Source organism: Scomber japonicus, chromosome 17 (assembly GCF_027409825.1).
Source record: "Scomber japonicus isolate fScoJap1 chromosome 17, fScoJap1.pri, whole genome shotgun sequence".
Taxonomy (NCBI): domain Eukaryota; kingdom Metazoa; phylum Chordata; class Actinopteri; order Scombriformes; family Scombridae; genus Scomber; species Scomber japonicus.
Genome location: NC_070594.1, coordinates 18,550,592 through 18,566,832, shown reverse-complemented (window position 1 = coordinate 18,566,832; position 16,241 = coordinate 18,550,592). Strand labels below are relative to the sequence as shown.

At 40.8% G+C, this 16,241-nt stretch overlaps 1 protein-coding gene across 2 annotated transcripts in view; it reads left to right on the top strand.

The window, feature by feature from the left end:
* utrn (utrophin) overlaps positions 1-16,241 on the top strand; it is a 178,977-nt gene that overhangs the window by 130,944 nt on the left and 31,792 nt on the right. For both annotated transcript variants that reach the window (XM_053337172.1, XM_053337171.1), the window contains 6 exons: positions 2,726-2,787; positions 5,269-5,343; positions 7,995-8,196; positions 8,871-8,956; positions 11,490-11,647; positions 14,518-14,684. In XM_053337172.1, the coding sequence (XP_053193147.1) occupies positions 2,726-2,787; positions 5,269-5,343; positions 7,995-8,196; positions 8,871-8,956; positions 11,490-11,647; positions 14,518-14,684 (750 nt within the window). The remainder of the gene's footprint in view (positions 1-2,725; positions 2,788-5,268; positions 5,344-7,994; positions 8,197-8,870; positions 8,957-11,489; positions 11,648-14,517; positions 14,685-16,241) is intronic.

The following is a 16,241-nucleotide window of genomic DNA, read 5'->3' as shown; positions in this document are numbered from 1 at the left end:
AGTTTGATGTGAACATGGGGCAAGGATGGATGCATGCCTGTGCATGGCTGAAAGATTATTTAAATTTTTCACTCCCCAGAGGTATCGATTTTTGATTAGAACATTTCATTCTCTATCCTATTGTAGGACAGACAGAAAGAATCATAGTCACAGTAGTGTGACAATCGTAGTTATGTTTAATTATGGAGCAACGGCGAAGAATTAAGCAATTATCAAAACCACTTTAACCTTCTGTTGGACTCTGTATCAGCTGGAAATGTGCTAAACAAAAAACGTAAAAGGAAATAGCAATTATTTTTGATTTGCTTAATTGTTATCATGGTGATCTGTTAGTAGTCTGAGAGAGTTAGACTGCTGACCTCTGTTGGAAGGTTTCCGTTGCTGATTTTGCTTGCCTGCTCACAGAGAAATCTCCTAAAAACATCTTGTAAAAGGTTATTTCCCCTCTGTGATACCTTGGTGGCCGCACAAATTTCATCCCTCCTCCGTCTGCTGCAGTATTCCTCTTCCGTGACCCCATTTTATTTATTGACGCTCACTTTGAGATATCATTTAATGATGTTTATGACGGAAATTGTTACATGCATTACACAATACCCAAGTGGCTTTATCCCCAAACACGTTCGCTCATAGTTAGCCAACGTCTGAAAAATCAGGAAAACCATCATTTCTGATAAACGACCATTTTAATTGATTGTTTCCATTTCAGTTTGCTTTGCTCAAGATGAGAAGTAATTGCCTAATTGGGACATGAATTCCTGAGAAAAGTAGGCGTTAATGCTCATTATCAGTTATCGTCTCACCTACAGTATGGATATAGAGGTGGGGTCATTTCAGTGTCTGCAATTAACTATCATATTACCTGTGGCAAGTTCACAGAACTCATAGCAGTCAGTCCAAAACACACCAAAGTACAGCGTTCAATTCATAATGATATAAAACACAGGAAAGCAAATCCTCACATTTAAATAGCTGTTTAAAGTTGTTGTTGAAGTTGTTCTTATTTTGGGAATACTTCACACTGTCAAGTCAGCCAAGCTCTTTGCCGAGGATGTACAGTTGTATGTATCTCCATCCAACTTAAATATCTGCCAGAAAATCTCAGTTTTTGTTTAATTTTCTGTGATGCCTTTCTCCTTGCCTACAAATGTTTCCCGCTGTTATCTAAATTGTAGCAGCTTTGTAGTAGATGTGTCATCAGTTTGGTTTTTTTTCTGTCCTGCAGGACAAACAAAAAAGATTTCCTAGGCATTGAAAGGGAATGCGTTGAAGGGAGAGCGTTGAGGACAGTCAAACCAGACAACTCAGACATCCTCATTGTGGCATTCATGAGCTGTGGATATAAGCAAAGGCTGTCTAATCTTTTGGTTGATGGAAATGCTGCCTGCTTTTTGATGTGTTTACATAATTACGATCCAGGTTTTTGTTGTGTAGCGAGGTGATCGTGTATCCCATCATTGTACCAGCTCTAGCCTTTTTCAATGTACCTTGCTGCACTTAGATTACAATGAAAAAACTGTTTTTACGGCAATGGCTGTCAGCCAGTTGTTGTTCTGATAGCTGGTATTCTTCCTCCTAGTTGTGTTTGTGTGCAGCAAATATCAGCAAATCTCTTGACTTGGATGCATTGAACCACTTTGTCAAGTCAGCCGAGCTCTTTGCAGGCCGTCTAAATAAAACAGAAGGCTGTCCTCAGCGTGAGCAGGTCCAGGCATTAGCAATGCCTGTGCTGGCATGAAAGGGGTCATCACTCTGTACGGCCAGTGAATAGTGATTAATATCTGTGTACCAGGAGAGCTCCTGCCGTCGTTCTCACCACTACGGTTCACAGTCAGCACTCAACTTCTCCTCCTGGCGTCTGTCAGCAGAGAGCAAGCCATCGCAGAAACCACAGGGGAGCTTCCACATTCAAAAACACTTTTTTTTCAAAAGCCCTCTTCCAGAAATCGTCTCAAACAGTCCACACAGCTCTGAGTGTGGCTTCTAACAGCCAGGTGCCTTCTCGAAACATACACACACACACACACACACACACACACACACACATACAGTATATACAAACACACACAGCCAGCAGCACTCAAATAGAGGCACTGATTGGCAGCCACAGCTTGAGAAAAGTTCTTTGCTGTCCTATGTGTGAAGGCAACCATGTTTGATCGGTTTAGCACGGGTCTTATTTTATTTATTTTTGTAGTTTTGGCTTTTCAGTAAATTTGGTTTGTTTATATTTTGTGTGTGAAGCTTCTGTCAAAAGAAGATATAAAAACACAGAGTTGAGACTTGGTTTCCTCATATTTATATCCAATGTTTGAAAAGGCAGATTCTGTTGTGATGAGAAATTCACAGTTATGTGTCTATTCTTGTGTATGTGTGTGTATCTTCCTCTTCCTGTTTCACTGAGAACTTTCTTATGGTTTCTGCATTTTGATTTATTATTTGTGGAGAAAACTGTAGCCTGTGTCCCACAGTGAAGCATTGACAATGTTTACACACATCAAATACAGATGGCAGCTTAAACTCGGATGTTAGCTTGTGTGCTCTTGCAAGTGTGTATTGATTTTGAGTGTGTACTTGATGTCTTGTGTCTGCTGGTGATATTTTGTGTGTATGCTTTCGCATATTTGTTTGTCAGGTTGTGTGTATGCATGTTTCTGTGTGTGAGCTTATTTGTTTCTTGCATTGTTTTGGTCTGATGGGTGTCTTTCATTGCTGTGGTTTTCAGTCACCAGACGCAGACAACGTGCTGGGACCATCCAAAGATGACAGAGCTCTACCAGTCACTAGGTGGGAAGCACACACGACCACACACATTGTCTTCAAGCCTTTAAAATGCATCTTACATTATATTTTCAAAAATCTTAAGGTTTATTTTTTATTTATTTACCTCCAGTGGTATTTCACCATGAATGTAGTTTTGGTTTTCTTTGCCCAGATACTGTAACTGTCTCCACTCAGGTACAACACAGCTGAATTTCATTTGTGGCACTCAAATGCCAAAGTTATTTTTAAAGATGCAACTGCAGAATTTTATTTCTACAAAAAGTGTTCCTGTCATTCTGGATAATACACAGAATCACCTCTTTTTGGTATTTCATAGTTAGAAAGTAGTTCTAGTACAAACTATTCTCAATGACTTAATTTACATGCACACTGATATTCCACTATTATTAGTATGACAATATTCCAAATTTGATATGGGTCATCTAAACAGCATATTCTGTTTGGATATTCTGAATCAAGCCTTATTCCAAATGTACCATTTTCCAATTAAGACATGTGGAATATGCTGATATTATTCAGGTTTTAGGAGCATTCTTTGGACATGTATATGGCACATTCATAATATACATTTCAATTTGGGTTTTTACCACACTTTACAACATGTTGCTTCTTGCCTGTTTACGATCAGCTCTGTGCATTGTAAACAAACCAACTAGCCGACAGTTTGCAAGGCTGGGATAGAGATGCATTGTGTTACGCACCCCTGCACAGGCAAAATGACATATGCTGGAGCAGGAAGGCAGACAGAGGAGACAAATGAGAGGAGAGTAGAGAGCTGCTCAAGGTGGGCTGGAAAAACAGAGCACACCTTCTTCATGACGGGGATGGAGGGGATTGGTTATTATCCTGGCATGCAGCCATAAACTGATGGTGACGACTCAGTGTGATGCACCAAAAACACTCAGCAGTGTAGTAATCATCATGGGCCAACCTAGGTACTGGATTTGCCTGCAACTATAAATTCATAATATCAGACATATCAATATCACATATATTATCACTTAATATCAGGCAGCAGCTCACTAATGTGTTTCATCTCTGTAGTTTACCTAATTGCCTGCGGAAATCTGGTGATTCCCATTCCCACTGGAGCAGAGGAAATTACAGGAATATTAGTGAAATATTCATTTTCATTAGCCATGTAAACAGCTTAGTAGGAAAATTGTCTTTATCAGAATAAGAGCAAAAAGGAGAATATGTTGTGCATGTAAACATAGTCAGTGTGTACTATGCGTTATCGTGAGTAACAAGGCCACGGATTCTGAAAAGAAATGTTTTTGTTAAATCTTTTACATTTAATTTGTAATTGCTGTGAGTGCCACATACAGAATTCCTTTCACTGCCATTGTATTATGGTAAAGGCATACATGTCAGAGGTAAATATTTCAAAACTATGGCATATAAACTTTAAACTATCTCTATTGATTTAAACCAAATGGGGTGAGTCAGAAAATGTGTTTATGTATCTTACAAAGGTAGACAGCAGTATGTACAGATACAGTGAAATAAAGAAAGAAGGTTTTGAAGTTTAACAGTTATGTGAGTTTTAAATCTAAATTATATTACTTTTTAGGAGATATATCACCCCTTTAACAAGACAGGGGAAGGATAGTCTGATAAAATCACTCTGAACTCTGTTAGGACAATCTAAAGGGCTATTTAGCTAAAGGGCTAGAGCTAGGCTAGTTAGCTTAGCAGGACTAGTTTATCTGTTCTTTCTGAATTGTGTTTTTGTTTAGCTACTGCCTAATTTATATAGTAAAACAAACTTGGTTACTAGCTGAAGTGCATTTTGACTTCGTAAGGCAGTGTAGTTTTGGTGGACTGACCCATTAAATAGTTAAAAGATCAGGGGTGTGTTTCACAAGAGCAATTCTGTAAGCACTGCAATATTAGAGGGTTCTTACATGGCCTAAGTTTGTTTTGATTAGCGAAACAGCTAAATATGACTAGAAGAGGCTCATGTTGCTAATTTGGTGAAACAGGTCCCTGATCGTTTGAAGGAATTAACTCCACCAATTTCTCACTTGACCATTTAGTTTACACTTTTCTTTTAACTTGGATGAAATTGCACCCTGATATTTCTCCTCTCCCCTTGCTCATATTCATATGCATGTCTCAGTCCCTGTGGGGTGTCCAGTGTGACTGTTTTTTTAATGAACAGCCAGATGAGTAATAAGCTGTGAAACTTTGGGAGCGTTTGCTGTAGGCCAGCAGCTCAACAAATAGCACCAGCCCCCATTGAGACAGAACTCACTAACCTAATTACACAGTCCACATTACACCCTCCCACCCCCCCCTCTCTCCCTTCGGACATCTCCATAGACCATAACTAACAAAAAGTCAGCTTTCATTGAAGACGGAGGTCCAGCTCGTGTTGCCCTGTAGGCAAATTTCTGTTACTTTTTGTTTTGCGATTTTCTGCCTCCATTTTCTTTTTGGCCATTTACCTTTTTATCTCTTTCTGTCTATCCCTGCCTGTAGCGGACTTAAACAATGTGAGATTCTCAGCATACCGAACAGCCATGAAGATCCGCAGACTACAAAAAGCACTGTGCTGTAAGTAAAACACACACACACACACACACACACACACCATACTACCTACACTCATGGTCTGCATCTTTTTGAAGTCTGGGTGCAACGGGGGGATGCAGTAATGATTTGAAGCTTTGCCAGATGCTTTGCCAGAACAATGCTGGAGCCAAGGATATTTTGGCTGTAAAACTGCACGTATTGTGTCCGCGTGTGTGTGCGTGGATTTTGTCCATGCACAGTCACAGCTGGTCCTTGTGTTAAGCCTGTTGAGCACAGCCTCATTTGGTGTGCACAGGTGGGATTTTCTTTTAGGCTTTTTTAGCATTTTTCTCAACAAGAGAGCTGCTGTATTCTTGTTTTTATAATGGAAGCTTTGATAAAGGCAGCTATTACCTACTGTCTCAGGTGGCTGTCTACCCCATCTACACACAAACACACACACACACACACACAATACATGTGCTGGTAACATTATTATAGCAACTCACACTGCGTGCCCCCACAGCTTATTTACATTCTGGAAAAAGTTTGGCTCTGTGTACAGGTGTAAAACAAAAAGATAAAATATACCATACATTTTGTAGGTAGGTGTGTTTGTGTGTGTGCTCATGCAAGGAAGCTTTAAGCCTGTGTACCTGAATAATCATGGGTATCAAAGTGTGTTGTTGTGTTTGTTGGTTGTTAATGAGTTTGAGTGATTCAGGCGTTCAAGCATTTTAGTTTACTGTCTTATATTGCCTCTCTGATCTCATGTGTTTGTGACGGGAATGCATTAGCCTGAGTGATTTCGACTTGGGGCACTGCAATTCAATTTCATCCATTAGATTAGAACAGTCACTTCGCAGAACACGGCCATACACACACACACACACACACACAAACACACACACACACACACAGAGAGGGATCAGTAGTTATTAACTATTAACCTGGATTCATGTGGAATCTTTGCTAGGAGATCTGTATGAACATTTGCAAATTTTCGCATATGTGGGCTACATGCCTGTGTGTGGGAGAGAATGGCACGTACACACACATACACAAACACAAATGACAGGGATACCATGAAATGGCTAATTGGGTTAAGTCTGTGCCAAGGGGGCTGGAGAAGCGCAAATGAGCTTGCGTGGCATCCCACTAATGTGCCACAGCCTCTCTGCTTCATATCAGCATGTGTAGTGAGAAAGCTGGAGAGAAGTAAAGTTTTGCTTTCTGTCAGCATGACTGCCCTGCTGTGTCCGCTCCTCATTGATAGACCTCGGTAATTAGTGCTATCTGGGGAATGGGGAAACGCAAGGCAAGGAGCTGGGGAGGGGTTCAGAGGGAGTGAACGATGGGGCAAGTGAGAGGAGGTATGAGAAGAGGAGGAGAGGGGGATGAAGGTTGCAGGAGAAGGAGCAGTGCTTAATTGGTATGTGGAAATGTGCCAATGAGACAGAGGTAAAAATGCATATAGAACAACATAATGACCTTTTCCTGACTAATTAGAAATTCCATCATGATTTAAGCCTTTAATAACTGTAAATTTGTTTCAAATGCACACTAGCTAAGAATTCTGTCTGTGTATTGAATATGTGGTACATTCACTGCTAAAACACTCACAAGTCATTTAGTATCAAGTTTGGCCTTCAACAGTTTCAGCAGTATCTCAATACATGACAGAATAAGGGCACATCAATGCATCAGAGCCAATAAAAATACACTTGATTCCAGAAATGTCTTGATGAGCTGTTGGTTGTTCCTTACAAAAGAAAATATTTGAGGTCTCAACAGACAAAATCGTTTTTTAAAATAGAGAGGTCTTGGAATTTAAACTCAGTCATGCTGGATTATCATAACCACCACGATGTGTCAATGACTGTCTGTGTGTGTGTGAGAGAGTGAGGGAAACAGAGAATTATAGTATCTACTAAAGAATAGCTGCTGAAGGTGTGTTTAACTCTCACATCTGGTGTGTGTATGCGAGTCTCAAAGGACTTGATGAGCCCGTCCCTTCCACTCTCAAGATACATAAATGACAGCTACAGTATACAGTAGAGCATGATGGGAGTAATTGATATAAATATAACATTCTTTTCCCCTTTTTTCATTGAATATGTAGCCAACAAATTCAATTAGAAGAAACTGGATTCTGTTCTCAGTCTGACTCTCTTGACTTTTTCCCCCTTGTTTATCTTTTTTGTTCACATTTCTCTCTCATATTAATATTTCACCACAATCAGCCGTCTATTCTGTGCCTGTACTCCCAGCAGATTCTTGCAGATAGTTGTTTTGAACTATTTTGGACACATTATCAGTCAAGTGTGCAGTTTTGAAGTGCCTCTATGAATAGCCTGTGCCATTTTCGGTTCCTTGTCCTTTTCCTCAGTTTTTGCTGGCATTTGCTGAGCTTCTGCTGGAAGCCAAATGAGAAAGATGGAAGTGTTACGATTTGTTCTAACTCTATTTTTTTCTCTCTGTCTCTTGTCGTGTCTTATGTGATCTCTTGTTTTTCAATTTTCTTTGTCTTGTTTCACTGTTCCATTTCCTATATTCTCCTTTCTTAACTTTAACTTATTTTCCTTCCTCCCTGTTTCTGTCCTATTGTCCTTTCTTTTTCATCTTCCTCCACTTGCCACGGTCACTCTTCGTCCACTTTTCCTCCATCTTTTGTCTCTCTTCTTCATCTACAGTGGACCTGTTGGACCTTAACGTGGCCCAGAACACCTTTGAGCAGCACAAGCTCACAAACAACAGTCAGCTGCTGACCGTTCCAGACGTCATCAACTGCCTGACGTCCATCTATGACGGCCTGGAGCAGGAGCACAAAGACCTGGTCAATGTGCCACTCTGTGTCGACATGAGTCTCAACTGGCTGCTGAATGTCTATGACACGTATGTATGCCTTCTGTGTTACATTTAAGACAAAGGCTTTTTGATTATTTTACATCACATCTTGGCTTTTTAAAAATGTAACTGAATGAATAATTTAACGTAATTATTCAAAGGTCCCTCATGTAGCTTTTTGTTTATGCATTAATACATTATGATTATAATACATTATGTAAAATGTTCAAAATCAAATTTTATGAAAGCGTTGCATCTCACCACCACACATTTACACACTCACAAATTCCAACATTGTCAACAAGCTATGTGCACCACAAAGTGCCTCAGTCAGTATGCCAGTGGCTGTTAAACACTGAGTTTGTTTCGGAACAGACATGCATGCACACCTGGTTAAATACAGTCTGAATTGGCTTGAACAGCATGGATGCACTGTATAATCACACATGTTCTCATATTCATCAGCATGCTTGCTTGTCTAAACACTCTGTTTGTATACAGCGAATGCCATTAGGAGCTCAAAAGCTCTCTTTAAGATAGAAATGCAAGAGGACAAACACACTCGCACACAGACGCACACTATTTCCAAGTATTGATTTTCTGTCACTGCTGTAGCACATAAATCAGATCTGAACTGAACACACAAAAACACACTGTATATACACAAACACACATGCACAATATATTTATGACTGGTGTGTGTGTGTGTTGGGGCCCTGCAGTGGTCGCAGTGGGAAGATCCGCGTCCTGTCCATGAAGATCGGATTGCTCTCTCTTTCAAAGGGACACCTGGAGGAGAAATACAAATGTAAGTGCCAATGACGAGGTAAAGTATCTGCATGCTCTTAAACACACCACTCCCCAACCCCCTGTTCTGGCCAATCCACAGGAATCCATCCCATACTGCTCCGGCACAGCTGTGCACTCATCCCAGCAGTATTAATTAGAGGTGGGACAAAAAAATCAATATTACAACATATTGTGATATTTCCAGTTGCAATGCACTATTGATACACTACTGCCAAGTATCCATACTTTTTTTTTTTTTAAACATAGACCTGCTCAGAATAGATCAGCTATTTTGGTGCCACGAACCAGAGCGTCACTACCCTGCCTTTCCTCATGGAGACACATGGCGCAAGAGGAGAGATATACTGACTGAGATTACTCTGAACAGCATGCGTGGGAATACATTACAGTATCAAATTTGTGTATAATTCTGGTTTTCCACTGAGCGCTGTCAGTGTCCTCTTTTCGTGCCTTGCCGTTATCAGTTGCGATTTTGTTTTGTGAGTGTCCGCATGAGAAAAATGAACATGTGGCATGAGAGCGTGTGAAAAGTGTTGACTGTGTGAATCTCACGGTTAATGCATGACAGTTGGTAGCCCTGTTATCATAACATTACCATCATCACTTGTCAGCTTCAGATATCTCGTAGAGCTCTCAATATAGCAGCTATCGGTGGATTGTTTGTTGTGTTTACTGCCACAGAGAAGAAATGAATCTTAGTAAAAAAACAACACCTCTCTGTTGTGTCTTATCACGGTTACTAACATGGCCGGCAGCTCTGTGAGACGCAAAAAAAAAAAAAAGTTATCAGTGTTGTGAAATTTATACAAACTGAGGCTAGTTAGCAGTGCTGTAATATTTATAGGCTCCAACCTGAGGCTACAGTTAACAGTGTTCTGATATATATACAAACTGAAGTTACAGTTAAAACTGAATCTATGGTTATCAGTGTTGTGGTATTTATACATGTGGCATTTATTTTCTGTGGAACCAATGTACTGTTCCAAAATATTGCACATTATCTGATTATTTCCTGCTCTTTGAACATTTTTCTCTCTTTTTTCAGTTACAGATGACATAAAAACTATTTATTTATGAAGTATTGCGTATTGCAGAATCACCTTTGTTGTGATATATATCGTTATCATGAAAGAGCATCATGATAGTATTCTATTGTGAGTTCATCTGTGACTCCACCACCCATAGTATTAATCAGACTCACAGAGTTAGAGAGAAGGACACAGAGAGAGAAAGAGAGAGAGAGAGGCGCTGCAGAATGGGTCGCCTAATTGGATGAGAGACCTCCTACGCATTTCCCCTGTTCTTTATTTAATTTTTCCATTCTGATTTATTTTTGAGAATTAGGAAGCATGAATATAGGCTTGCTGCACTGGGAGGAGACTGTCAGTTTGTCTTCCTGCTCTTTGTTTCTGCTGCTTTATCTCTGTCTATCTTCCTCTGCTGTCACTGCTCACACCATTGTTCATCCATCTACCAGTGCCACTTTGTCTTTGGTTCTGTCTTACTTATTCTCACATCCAGCCTTCTCCTCCTTTCTCTTTCCCCTCTTCCTCCTCTTTCTCTTGCCATGGCACAGTCTCCATCCATGAGCCTATTGGTTCCACTGGCAGTTTCTATTAGCCTGAGAAGGGTATCAAGCACGCCTGATTGCGTCCGTCCTCCTGTACTCTTAGAGTCTCATTGGCTGTCAGTCTCATGCATATAGCTACACAGCAACACACACTCACCCACGCACACACTTAACCAGGCATGCTGCCATTTGACACTCGTTTATAACAGTATGTCGCATATGTCAAATGAGCCGAAAGTAGCAAGTTGTGGGTGGAGGGGGGCGGAGGGGGGGGGTTGATCAAGCAGATGACATAAAAGGTGTGTAGGAAGAGGCTTGCGAACACACATCTTTGCTGGTGTGTTTGCATGTACCACACGCGCACACATACATAACTGGAGCTGGCATCAGGGCCAGGCCTCACACAGAGATCAAAGTCAGCTGCAAACGGAGCAGAAAGACCTGTCATGCCCTTCGCTTCTCCCTCTTCCTCCACCGCTCTTTCTCTGGATCACCCTCCGTGTTCTCTTTGCTGAGTTTGTGCATGAGCCACAGAGATGTTTCATAACTTCATTTTTAATATAATGCGTTCACTGGCCGAGCCTGTGTGTCACTGGGCAGGCATCCACATCCAGTACAGTTCTGTCGGTCTCCATAAGAATGTGAGTTGGAGGCAGGGGGTGGAAAGATTTAGGTAGAAAGAGTCTGACATGAAAGAAGTGAGACAGAAAGATTAAAAATGTATCTTTTCCCTAGTTTCTTCCATGTCCTCCCTACCAACTTCCACCCACGCACACTATGTTGCAGTATGGCCACTTTTTCTCCGTCTTCATCTATTTTTACCTATATTTCTTTCTTTAGATATAACCCACATGCTCTGACTCTTTCCCTCACTCCCTCTTTGAAAATGTTTTCCTCTTTGTCCCTCTCTCCCTCTCTCTTTCTCAACCTCCTCCCCCAACCCCATCATCCGCCCCACTAGACCTCTTCAGCCAGGTAGCATCAGCAGGTGACACGTGTGACCAGAGGCAGCTCGGTCTGCTGCTTCACGAGGCCATCCAGATCCCGAGGCAGCTGGGGGAAGTGGCAGCTTTCGGAGGGTCCAACATTGAACCCAGCGTCCGCAGCTGCTTCCAGCACGTATGTTCACACACAAGCATGTACTGTAGATGTGCACTTAACAGATAGGTCAGTGTTGACATCTGGACAATATGTAGAATCATATAAAACAGGGATTCAGTTTCATCACAGATTGGGTAATAACATAATACATGAATGAATGAATGATTACTGGATGTATGCTCAACTCAAAAATGAAATGAATGAGAAAAAAGACTAGCTTCTAAAAAGTGCATTATAATGCAATAGGCAGCTAATTACTCAATTACTCAACATAAGAGCATACAGATCAATGACACTTTTACATTTCTGGTATATTTCTGGTACACTTAAGATACTGTATGAAAAGCTACACTACACCCTACAAGCTTAACAACACGTAGGATTTAGTGCATGGCTGTTTATGATTGTGAAGGACATAGAGCTGTCTCTGCTAACATTTCTGAATTGGTTTCTAAATTCCCTTGTTAGAGTTGGGGACATTGCTGGTTATAAAGTTTGGCAAGTAATCAGCACTGTAAGAGATTATGTTTCGATGCATCTTCCCTGAAGCTAATTGTCATGAAGCACCTCGCTCTCCTCCAGCTGTCTAACAGCTGCTTCTTTCAAACCTGTAAAAGTGTTTCAATATTTAAGCTCTGCTGACCAACCCTGAATCCTCAAACGGCCTCCAGTCTTCTGCTGGCTGTCCTCAAGTGTTTTACTGGGGCCAGCTAACCCCTTTCCAGGGTTTATCTCTGGACATTACTAGCATTTAATGATGTCTTCATCCACCGGGATCACTGTTTCATTTTTCTTACTCTTTTCTCCCCTGGCTCATGCTTCAGCAGTCACAAATGGGAGCCAAACAGTAAAATTAGGAGGCTATAAATTTCACTGATACCCTGTGCTGCGCTTCCCAAAATAGCAGAGTGCAGCAGACACCAGCATTTTAAATCTTTATATCTTTCTTTTTTGTCTTCTCAAAATAATGCAAAAGACAAGAAGGCAAACACCTTTGTTGCCTTGCTTACAATTCACCCTCTTGGTTACATATAAGCACGTGCACATGCACGCAGAGAAGCAAGCATGTGTGAGTACACACACAAGCAAGCACAAACAATCTGCTCACAAACTTGATCATGAATTGCTGTAGTCTAGTTGCAGTTCATTCAATCAGCAAACCAAGTTGGCAGGTAGAAACCAGGCTGACACACACACCCTCCCTTTCGCATTTACACACACACACACACAAGCAATGCTCTGACACCTGTGTGTCGCTCTGCCTTGCCAGTGACAGTGCAGTCACCCGGTCTGTTTGGTTTAATGGGTCTCTGATGAACGAGTTGCGCTGCCATAAATATGGTCTCTTTGACTGTTCCTTTGTCAGTCTCCTTCATTTATTCATCCATCCGTCTATCTAGCCATCCTTTCAGCCATCTCTCCACTGCAGTAATTAATCTGTAAGTGCTATAATTCTTCCCTTAGATGGAAAGGAGGAGAGACGGAATGCAAAGATGAGACTACCGTATGGAAAAGGAGAGACAAAGACGTAATCTGATTGTTCAGGGGAAGGTCAGATAGAAGGATGAAGGATTTAAAGATGATTTGAGACGTCATCAGGACGAAGGTTTCACTTCTCCACAAATAACTTCACTTCAACCACAGTGAAAGAATCACACTTGACTAATAATGTACATAAAATTCACTTAAGTGTAAACAAAACAAATGAGTTTTTAATTAAATGCATTTCAAGGACTGGATATAATTTTAAATGACTTCATACAATGTTGATACAATACCTACAGTACAAGTCCCAGTAATGATACAAAGCACTACTCTTTTCAAAACCTTTTAGGAAGTTTATCTACGACAAAACTACAACTTCTCAAATGTTGAATGTCTAAATCAAATCAGCTTCACTCAGATAAAAAATACAATAAATCTGAAATTGTTCATGAGTGAATCTGCTGTGGTGAATACAAAAGAAAGCATTGACTGTGAGGATTCATTTCAATTTTAAGCTCAAATGTGCTTCTTTTTCAGTTTGTTTTGTATCATGAATTTATTCACACAAGGATATGTTAATAAAATTGAGACATTCTGCAGTCTTGCACACCATAAACCTCAGGAAGGGATCAGGGGAACACACACCCACATGTGCTATTCCTTTTGATTACTCTCTCTTCTTATTTCAAATGTATTCTGCCCTTTGCTGCATTTGTTGCCCTTTATGTGTGTCAAGAATGATGGAAAGGTCGTCTTTGATTTGTTTAGTAGTAACAGCAGCCCTGTCAAAGCTTCTCACCCTGTTGCTGGCTTTTCCATTGGGCTCATTATGAATCTGCAGTTGAACAAAACAAAAATAAACATCCCAAAGTGATGCTTAGAAAATCATTTCACATATTTAAAACAGCAAAATTAGCATAAAGCAAGTACACCTCCAAAGAGCAGAAGTTAAGAGTAGGTGTTTGAGGGTGTTTTTCATAGCTACTAATATGGAGCAATATGGCGGCTGTTAACTAACAACACAGCTGTGGGCATATAAGACAAGGGCAGTGAGGACATTCAAATCAATCAGTGTTTATTTTAAGATATTTCAACCAATAAACATGAATAAGGAGCTCATTTAGTCTGGTCTACAATTCAAGGCCATAATGTGTCTGAAGGAAATATCACTTTAATATGTATGGTCATTTTAAATTTGTCTGAATCTTTATTAGGCTTTTGGTAACAAGCAAAGAGTTACAGCATCACATCTGAAAATGATGTTCCTCTATCATGCTACAAAGTGCCTTTACAGTATATCAACCTTCTTTGTTGAACTTTTATTAAAACTGTAAACTTTATATGGTGGCTAAACTTCTGACATGAAGACTCCTAACTCTTTGCTCCACCTTTTTCATGTGCAGGTTACCAATAAGGTGGAGCTGGAGCCCAGGCAGTTTATTGATTGGATGCGCCTTGAACCCCAGTCTATGGTTTGGCTTCCTGTGCTGCACAGAGTGGCAGCAGCAGAAACAGCGAAGCATCAGGCCAAGTGTAACATCTGCAAGGAGTGTCCTATTGTTGGCTTCAGGTAAACACACGCACACGTACTCACATTAAGCATTTAATTCAGGGTTTGCCGAGCACATGCACAAAATAAAGAGAGGTGACAAGAGGCCAGACACACAAACACACTAACACGCACACTGGATGCGGCACTGTTCTGTGTTGTTCTCTCCTGGTTGAGCATAAAGGGCAGATCTGCTCTGGAGGGCAGGCATTTATCTAAATGTCAGCAGCTGATACACCACTGGCTAAATACCAGCTGCAGGTTTGCCACGATACATACACACTCACAAACACAACAACACGCTCATAAACACACAAACATGTAGTACACCACTACATTCTCAAAGTTCAAAGAGAGCCGATCGCTTGGCAAACGATCCATAACAGACCACCCTCTGATACTGTGTGAGACTGACACACACACACACACACGTAATCATAAGCATTTTTGTTTCTGTTGTTTCCCAATCATTAGCATACAGAAACAACAGGTAAAGAATGAATGCTTCAGTGAACTTTATCATAACATTTTAATTGTCACTGACAAGCCTAACAGGATAAAAGCTTTTTTTGAGACTGTAGATAAGCACAACACCATGCTAAGTGAACTAGGGTTGTAGGAATGTCCCTTTCAGATCCCCTTGCTTTGCCAGCAAAAAGAGAAATATAGTCAGACATTTGATGAAGCACACGTCTCCCAAGCTCTGTCATTGATCGATGAGAGGGAGCGACGGAGGGAGGGAAAGGGAAGAGGAAAGAGCACGGAAAATGCATAGCAGGCATTTTGTGTGGTCTTGAGACATGACACCAACCGTGTTACAAGTAGATTTGGAGGTTGTTGTTTTTTTACGTTTTTTGTGAATCCCGTTAACAAGCCACGGAACCACCACAGAGACACACGCACCATTCCTTTGCATTCGTCACATATTATTTGCGATGGTGGACCTGCCAGCATCGATTAAAACTTGATAGCTTTTGCCAAAAAATGTCAGTGAGACAAAAGACCTCAGTGGTGTTTTCAGTATAATACTTTGTAGGATTAATGTAAAACACTTAATGGCACACAGTCTGAGGAAATATGATAACTTACAGAGATGATGTGATTTAGTGTATGCAGAGGTTGAATATGTGTGTGTGGACGAAGAGATTTGTGTAAAGGTTTGTTTCTCTTTTATTGCTACAGTTCCTCTATCGTATTGGATTGATATTCTATTGATCATTTCTGTTCAAAGCAGCCTTCACTGGAAATAAAAAAGTGTTTTTAAATGCTTTTTAACAGATATGATGATGTTCCCAAAGCAGACTAGACATAAGCGCTCCATAATTTACCAAAATTGTTAGTGGATAAAGTCATTAATTAAAGGATCCCAGCCCCTCCCCCTGTGAAGGTGAATTAACACCCCCCCCCCCCCCCCCCCCACACCACCTCATAGTAATATGCTGCGTGTCAGTACGTAATGGCGCATTTGACTTGGCGGTGTTGTGTGCGATGTTGCATCCTTTTGATATATGGCTCCCCCTCGTAGCTCATCAGTCAGCTAACCTTGAGAGTGCTGGAGAGGAGAGAAAGATAAAAGAC